The 9,593-nt window shown below is 27.9% G+C and overlaps 1 protein-coding gene across 1 annotated transcript in view; it reads right to left on the minus strand.

The window, feature by feature from the left end:
• The window catches only part of LOC107452663 (adhesion molecule nephrin), a 227,349-nt gene extending 225,817 nt beyond the window's left edge, over window positions 1-1,532 (minus strand). The window contains exon 1 of the mRNA XM_016069211.3: window positions 1,222-1,532. Within this exon, the coding sequence (XP_015924697.1) occupies window positions 1,222-1,291 (70 nt within the window). The 5' untranslated portion in view covers window positions 1,292-1,532. The remainder of the gene's footprint in view (window positions 1-1,221) is intronic.
• Window positions 1,533-9,593: the final 8,061 nt, after the last annotated feature.

Raw genomic sequence — 9,593 nt, forward strand, 5'->3', positions numbered from 1 at the left:
CTAAAAATTACGATTAAATATTTTAATTTAAACTGACAAATATAAAAAATTTTATAATCCACTAGTCCGTAGTCTGACTTCCAGATACATGTATAGAAAAGATTCATGCAGAATTCCAGGAAAATTTAAACTAAAATATTTTAAGATATTGCCTTCTAAATAAAGAAGAGTAACCGAAAAATTAATTTTGAAAAAAGTATTAAAAAAAAACACAGTTATCAATTCAATAACTAGTATAATTTTTTCAAATAACATAATTTTTTTTCTGTTTGAGGTAGAAATGAAACTCAAACGATTTTTTAAAGAAAAAAGTTTATAGTTTTAGATATAAAAAAGCAGAAAAAGGAAATTTTGGTATAACTCTATACTCAATTAAAAGTAACTATGCTAAAATGTTAAATTACTAATTAACTATGCTGAAATTTCGAAAAAAAATTAAAAGAATTTTTAATTAAAACAATAAAAATTTAATTAAAGGTGTTACTTTATAAACTTAATATTTAAAGTAGATATTTATGAAACCGATAGTTACACCCAAGTATCTTCAATGTACAATTAAACTTAAAAGATGACATAAAAATGGCGTCTGTTCAGACAAAGTTTAAAAAGTAATTTTGAAAAATATTTTCTAAATAAAGGAAATGATAGGGAAAAAAATTTGTCTATTTTGCAACCTTTTGTGAAAACTCACAAAACATTTGGTCAATTGCAAATTTTTCACCTTAAGGAATGTCGATTCTTCTTAAGGAATGTCGATAAAATATTTTTGTCTTTAATTCTTTTTTAAAATGAATTCAATGCACACTATACATTCCCCTAAATATTATATAAAAAATATATTTCATCAGCATACGATTAAACTTAAAACTTGACATAAAACTGATTTTTATTAGACAAAGTTTTAAAAAGTAATTTAAAAAAATATTTCTCAAAAAAAGGAATGATAGGGCAATAATTTTATTGTCTACCTTGAAATCTTTAATGAAAACTCACAAAACACTTGCTAAATTACAAATTCTTAATCACACCTTCATAGATATTTTAAGCAATGCCAATATAATATATTTTTTTGTCTTCAAATAATTATTTTTTAAATTGAATCCAAAACACGTTAGACATTCCCACAAATATTATAAAAAAAGGATTAACACACGTAATAATAAATGTATATTATTTCGCAAAACTTTACAATATATGTATCAAAATTGATAAAATCATTACCTGTACTAGGCTCGGTGCATCCCACCTGCATCACAACGCAAATCATTACTATTCCAACACAATAAATCATTTTTATCGAAAAAATAAATATAAATTCTCCAACAGCAATGACAGTTACCAAGCAATTAAAAACCCTTCAATGTCGGAGCAGACATATTTTTCATCATCAATTTATCAATATTGGAAATTGTATTTATGATACTGAGAGAAATATTTAATATGCGGCTCGAGATCTGCGATCCACGTTGAAATGAAACGCTCTCCGATCTGCAGAAGTGCGTTTGTGCCGAGAGAGGTTTAGAGACTGATGTGTGTGTAGATTCTTCTGTTGATTTGAGGTGCAGGGGAAAGGGGGTTTCTGAGTGGGGTGGTGGAAGTTTCGATCTTCCTTTGATGGGGTGGGAAGTTAAAGAGTTAGATAAGCATTTAACTTAGTTTTGAAGCATCTGTGAGGGAGTGTTTTTTTTTAAAGGACTGATTTAAAATGCCATCAACTCGAGCATTAAAATACTTATTTTTTACTTAATATCCTTATCATTCTATTTAAAATAAATGTTTTATAATGAGGATTTAAAAATAAGAGAATAAATAGTGGAGATCAAAGTATTCAATTTAAAAAACTTTCAGTTTTTTTAATGCATTTATTTATTTTATTTATTTAATTATTTATTTTTTTGCATATTTTAACATTTATGCAAAAAAAATATCACTCTTATTTTAGGGAGCAAATCCAACTTCCTTTAAAAATAAAACCTTTTCTAAAAAGAAAAAAAAAATTTGCTTTTCTAACCGCTCAAGGACCATAGTCTTACCTCTATTCAACGTGTTTCAAAACTAATTTAAAATGATTAATGAATGACAAAATAAATGAGACAAACTAATTCACAAATATAATTGCGGTTAGAAATATTTGCTATTTTTATTATAAAAGTGTCTCAAATATGTAAATTCTGATATCTATTAGGAGGCCTAAATTTTCTAAGCTCTTGGCTCAAAAATAAGACTGATTGGAAAGTTCAAGAGTCAGCATGGCTTAAAATATTCGCGAAACAATGCTAAAAATAACAGTGGTATCTAAATAAAGAACGAAAATAAATTGAAAGTATAAGATAGTGTAGTAAATTTCAGTTTTATTTAAACAAAATTTTTGTCTTCAAAATAATTTTATGAGGGTGCAAAATTATTATAAATTAAAGTGATTTTTAATCTCATTGACAAGAAGAAATTGAGGTAATAAAAATGAGTTCCTATAAGGCGCAAATGCGTTTATATGACCATACTTAACATTTTGTTTTGATGCGTGGAAACTTAAGCTTGAAATTATGTCAAGTGTGAAGAAAAATTTACAGCGAGTATGATAGAATAAAAGGAAAATAAAATTAAGGAATTATTAACTGATGCAATAAACAATCAAGCCAGACTTTCTGCAAACCAGAAAAACGAAGTAAATAGGTACTGAATGCACCAATCATCTTGATTTGGAGCGTGCAACATCAAATGGGGTGGTTTTTTACCGATTTGAAAATCGTCGGAAAGCTATACCACTTTTAAGTGCTTTTTTCATGAGTATTTTCGTTATTTATGCTTAAAAAAATTACTTCATATGCTTTATTGCAACCTGAGTAAGAAAATTATTAATAAAGTAATAATTTTTGATTTAAGAAAATCAGGATGCTTCTTGCGAATAAGCAGAGATTGGAATATTTTTTTTCAGAGGAAGCAAAATCATAAATCAATTGCGTCTGCCCAGACTATGGCATAGGATTGTTAATTTAGCAGCACCTCTTGTTCTTCAAAGCAACTGCGGATTAGTTCCAAAAATAAAAATTCTTGGAAGAAATGAGTTCATTACAAAACTTGACTCAAGCATTAATTACGTTTCGTGTTTTGTTATTCTTCAAATTTGTAAAATATAAAAGAGTACTTCACTTCCACAAATTTGTTTAATATATATAAAGATAATATATATATATATATATATATATATATATATATATATATATATATATATATATATATATATATATATATATATATATATATATATATATATATATATATATATATATATATATATATATATATATATATATATATATATATATATATATATATATATATATATATATAAATAAATAAATACATGAAATGATTGCAAAAATAAAGTTGATGAGTGGGATGAGCAGAGAGTGAAACCTTGAAACCTTGTAGCTAGTACTAACGGTAATTTTTTTGGTACTAAGCACACAATGCTGGTAAAAATAATCTCCAGAAATAATTGGATCAAAGATTTTAGTGTCGTTGTCTTAAGGCAAATTTGGAAATTTTTTGCTAACTCACTCCATATTTCAATTAACTTTCTAATCTTGCAAAAATCTTGCTAATTTAATTTTAAAAGTATATTTTAAGGTGAGTAGGTTTTTGTCAATATGTTTTTCTAATTTCAATGAAACTTTGAGATAAAGGGAAGAAAAAAAAATTGTCACTTTAACATTGGAATTTTTTAACTTAAAATTACTGTTTTATGACGAAAAAGAGATTAGTTTAAAGGAGTCATATTTATTAAAGAGCGATATGAGGAGTCCCCAAGTTAAGAAAAAAAATCTAGTTCCGAATAAAGAGATTTTGCAAAACTTCTAAAGTGAACACTATTTGAGCTTCACAGAGCATGCACAAAAATTTCTCTACTAATTGTGGTGTCACTAAGGAGTAAAAAATAAAGTTACAGTTAAAGCAAAATAAAGTCTACGCAAAATCACTCTGTTATCATTATGGTCACGACAGACCGGAGTGGGCCTTAGTCCTCTTCAGAACTGTTCTTCATGCTATATCGACTCCTTGTCACCAAGTCTTCCCAGTTTTTAAATCCGCATTAGTGGAGTTCAGTTATCGGAGTTTTTTTGACTCTCTGAAGTTAATTTATGTGGGAAAATTTCAGAAGTAGGACTAGTAGTATCTAAAAGCCAAATATACCCAGCAAATTACATTCCATTTAGCTTTATTAATGCAATAAAATAATGAACTCACAAAAGCTCAGGAAATTTACTGAAATATTTCATGAGTTTTCGAAACAAGGGATGTCATAACACAGTAAAGCTGTTACCCTTACGCTCAACCCCCTACCTGACTGACAAGGGTATCTTCACTGTTTCGTGTCTCAATAATGTGAAACATTTTTGATTGGTTTAAAAATTTCTCGTGACATGACGAAATACGCAAAAAGTAAAATTAACATTACATTTCCCCGCTTTTCTAAACTTTTCACCGACGTCCTGACCAAGCTATGAGAACAATGTTTTTCAACTTGCAACTACCTCCACACTTCGAGAGCCAGGATTCCAAATCTTCAAAAAATTTATGCTTATTCAGAGAAAAGGTGTTTTTATTAGCATATTTGAGATCACTAATACTTTAAATTATTAAGTTGAAGTCCTGGAACTTGAAGATCCTATCACTAGATCAAAGGTTATCCTTATTGTTCCGTTTTTTTCTCGATTTTTATTTTTATTTTGTACATGAATAGTAACCCTAAATTGAAAAGGAAAAAAATCATTTTTTCTTCTTTAATTTCGTAAAAAAAACATTTTACGCACAAGCTTTTTATTCTTTTTAATTTTTTTTAAAATTTAATCACAAACAATCGAGAAAAAAATATTTTAAGACACATACTAACTTAAAATATGACTTCAAATATAGAAGAAATATCGAAATCTTGTTTTCCATACTATTTTTAAATAACTCTTGTTTGCATACGCTTCTATGTTATATGTTGTTTTCGAAAATATTGGAAAACATTACAATGTTGAAACAGCTTTGAGTTTGCAAAACAAACAAAACAAATTTGTATGGAATTGGCATCATATTGTTGCCCTTAACAATAAAGATAAATATTTGCATTGAAACTTTCATACGTATCATAAAAATCAATTTATTGATTGAGATCTGTTTTAAAATAAAAATGATACATTTCTCTCTTTAAACTTAAATTGTGTCATAAAAAAAGACAAAATAATGAATGCCAACCGGAGGCAATTTTTTGTAATTTAGGGGCTTGTTAGTGGCAGTTATAACCACTCGGTTGCCGAACAACAAGCAGGATAATTTGATAACATTGCTTGGGTGGAACAAAAGCTATTAATCGATTCTTAATCAGAAAAAAAACGCTTTAACCAATTTCGTTAAATAAATTAAGCTCCTTTATGTTCTTTTAAAAATAATAGTTCTCATGCTAAGAAGTAACTATTAGCTTAATATCTTAGTAATTTATTCTAAGAAAAATATTCCTAAATGTATTTGTATCTGCCTTTAGGTATGTTAAATTAAAAAAAGGCTTATACGAGTTGCTAATGATTGAAACAAATATATAGATAATTAATGAAATTTTAACAATAATACTTATTAATAATAATACATTAATAATTAACTCTTCAGTTACTATCAGATATCCAAGTCTGAAAATGTGGGAAAAATTTCCTTATCTAATATATCTATCAAGAACTGAAAGGCTATTATTTAATTCTTTGCAGTTTACTTTCAAGATAATGTTATCCTCTTAACATTTATTTTCATTATTAACATAAATTTAAATTTATGAAATCAGAAAAGGCTGCATAATTTGTGAAAATATAGTTTTTAAAGTTTATAAAAGAAATGTAAGCATATGGTAATGAATCAAAAGTTTCTGTAATTAAGGATATTTTTAGAATAATGCTTATTTATAATAGCACATTCATATTCAACTCCTCAGTTATCCTTAGATACCTACTTTTAAAACCTTTAAGCAATATGTAAATCTTTCAGTAACTAAAATTACTATAATTTAATCATTTACAACTATTTCCAACAAAATATTTACCCTTTAAAAGTTGTTTTCATCTTCAAATAAATTAATAAATATTACATATTTAAGTAAAAAAATACTTATTAAAATGTAGAATAATTTGAAATATATAAGTACATAGATTAGATATGAAATTTTGCTATTATAAATATTCCGAAATACTTTGAAATCAATCTCACTCCTGCAAAGTCCACTTCAGGAAAAATACCAAGCGTTATTAAAAATTACCAAGATTACACTTTAAGTTATTAAAAAAAATAAAAAGGGCGGGATTGTTGGTATAATATAGTTTCATGTGTCTGATTTATAAAACTAAATTTACATAAATTGTAGAAACTATTTGTTTAAATATAGTTTTAAATATTTCTATACTATTATTTCTTGAAAATAAGGAAAAAATAATTGGCTTAAAACTGTTTGTATTACCCTTTCTGTTTAAGTAGGAAAATTCTTCCTTTATCCTAACATTAGTAGTTTTATTGTTTTTAATTATTACCAATAGTATTTTCTCTCGGAAATGTACTCTCTGCATTCTCTCTGCCGCGAATGTTCTCTATGTAAATATTTTACTGCATTTTAATGCCAAAAATAGTGGCAAGTAATTCACATCAAAGTGGTGTTCCACTAAGTATTCTACTACACAAACAAACAGGAATAATTCCTGGTTTAGTAAAACACTAAGAATTTTGTTTTACCCCTTTACCTTTTGGTGTAAATCATTACTGTAAGTTAGATCATCACTGTCATCATTTTCGATATTCAGTGCAACTAAAATTTACAATTACTGTAAGTTAGAAAGCACATACGAGTCAGTGAAGTTATTTCTACAGTACTATATAAAGTAAGTATCAGTAATTTAGAAAGCATACTTACAATAATTATTAAAATAAAATTAGTTTGTAAATCAAACTTGCGCGCAGCACAGAAAGTATATCAAAATGAGTTGTTGTGTTGTTGTTGTTACTAATTTCCAGCCTTGCCTGACGGAGTCGGACCAGGTCTGTGAATCCATTGACACGCATGAAATCAATATCCTATAGGGGGAAGTATAGTAGTCTTTCCATAAAAGTATGGATCAGTCTAAGATGTGTTCAGGTGAAACTATGCAATGGTGGAATTTAGGGAAAGGTGGGTAGGTGTTTCTGCCCTCGGAATATAGCATGCACTTCATGTAGCCAATGGCAGGATGTGAGAGGCTGGTGTTGGACCTCCAGTCGCAAGAAAGTGTCAGAGATAGACCCTTATACCAGTGGTGCTGTGATGGTGACAACCAGGCTTTCCAATTTTGTGCTTTGCCGACTGAACTGTGTAGGGTTCAGTGACATTGCCTTCCATTTTCGAATGCCAGGCGAGGCATGGATGTTCTTTCATTCTCTGAACTATCTGTCCTTACTGTGGGAGCAACGTTGGCCCACCTAATATGGTGACCTGGAGAGTAGCTAACAAATATGTCCTTCAGATGCCTGTATTGACAAAAGGTTATTCCCCTGGTGGGCATTGGAAGGGGGAAAATGTTTGCTTTCATTCAGGAGTGTATCTCTAAGTGAGTCAGTTCTGCAGAAGAGGGGGGAGGGATGACTTAGGCCTTCTTTTGCAAGGCTGTCAGCCATTTCATTCCCATAGATGTTAGCATGTGAAGGTACCCGATGGATATGACTGTTGATAGGAAATGAGCTTACATTTGTTCATATTAAAAATACTTGTTTTGTCTCCTTTGTGGGTCCAGTTCCTCAGGTGTTGACTGAAGCTGCGGTTGTCTGTCAGTATCCGAAGGTTGGTATAGTTACTTTCATTCAGAACAGCTTCGCTCAGGATCGCTAATATGAATTTGAATTAGGCATGATAGAAGCAGATAGAAATTATACCAATTTAATTCTGTTTATTTAACTAAAAATGCGTATTAAAAGCATATTTTAGGATGACATAGTGTCTTAAAATTCAAGACTGATCTAATTTTGACTCATGCCAAGGCTAGAAGTGAGATTGTATCATTTGTTTAATGTTTTCCATTTTTTGTATTTTTTCCTGCAAACGTAAGTACCACTCCGTCCAAATGTTTTATGAAAATTTTTATTGTGTTATCATTTTATAAAATGCAATAAAACTAAATAAAAGCCTCAATTTTATCAGATAAAAAAAAATAAAACTTTTCAACCAAAAAGTCCTTCACGAAAATTTAAGGTGTTTTTTAGTTTTATCTGAGTTTGTTGTTTGTGGTATTAAGATTGATTTCAGGTTTATATGACGTTGATTCAAAAAGAAAATCTTAAAAAATCAAGCTCGCAAGTTTTATAGTCAAGGTTGATGAAGTTGCTTTATTCCGACTTGAGGTTGTATTGAGTTTCATAGAAACTTACCTTAGAACAACCAACTTAGGTTTTTTTTGAGATGACATCTTATTTTTTCTACACTTCAAGCAAGTAAGTATATTTGTGGATTCAATAATTTAAACAAATGAATTGAAATACGACGCGATACACATATCTTCCTACACGATATCTTCCTTACACGACAAACACAGTTATAAGTTAGTCAAAACATTTCAATTAAGACAAAATATAACAATAAAAAGAAATTCCAAACAAATGAAATCAATTAAAATAAAAAACTAATTTAAATAAAAATTATCATAATTATCGGTTATTTTAGATGAAAATTATCTATAGATGTTATTTTTAAAGTAACATAAATATAATTTATATCTTGTATGACAGACATATTTATTTGTTAGTCAAGTTAGTCAAAATATTTCAATAAAAAAATAATACCTGGTATAATTTTTTTTTGTTCGCTCATATAAAAAAAATTTTAAATATAAAATTAAAAGCTATAATCTAAATTACAACTAATTAACATAAAGCATACAACATTATAATTTGTTATTCAAAAATTAGGCTTTAAACTTTCTAATAAAAGCAGAAACAATGAAATTATTTTTGTTATAATTTTGTTACAAATAATTGTTAAAATGATCATGAACACAAAAGCATTGAATAAGAACATAGTGTTAAACCTCATGAAGTTATTCTTTCCTTAAACTGAATTCTATTTCACCTGATAAACTTCGAGAATTATGGGGGGTTGAGCTGTTGGAGATGATTTATCATGATCTTTGAGATTAATGCTGTCCAGAAAGTTACAAGTTAATTGTAGAATAGAACGAAATTCATAAATCAATGTCTCAAGCTTTAATTTCAACAAGATTTGTACAAAAGTAAACGAATCGTGAAATGCATAATATAATGCTTTTTTTTTAGAAACTCATTTTGGTGGGAACTATAATTGCTTTGTTTTCTATTACTTTGTTTTGTTGAAAATTAGTATCCAACAAAAAATTTATTTTTAAAAATATTATGTTTATTTGAAAATTGTATTGAGAAACTAATAATATTCTTATATTCATTTACCTATACTATAAAATTGCATAATGTAATGTTTTGCTTTAGAAATTTATTTTGGTGTAGGTTAACAATTATTTTGATTACTATTAAACATAAATAAATCTGTTTTCTTGCAAATTTGTTTACAATAA

Source organism: Parasteatoda tepidariorum, chromosome 7, assembly GCF_982258835.1.
Source record: "Parasteatoda tepidariorum strain Cologne lab strain chromosome 7, Ptep-v5.0, whole genome shotgun sequence".
Classification (NCBI taxonomy): domain Eukaryota; kingdom Metazoa; phylum Arthropoda; class Arachnida; order Araneae; family Theridiidae; genus Parasteatoda; species Parasteatoda tepidariorum.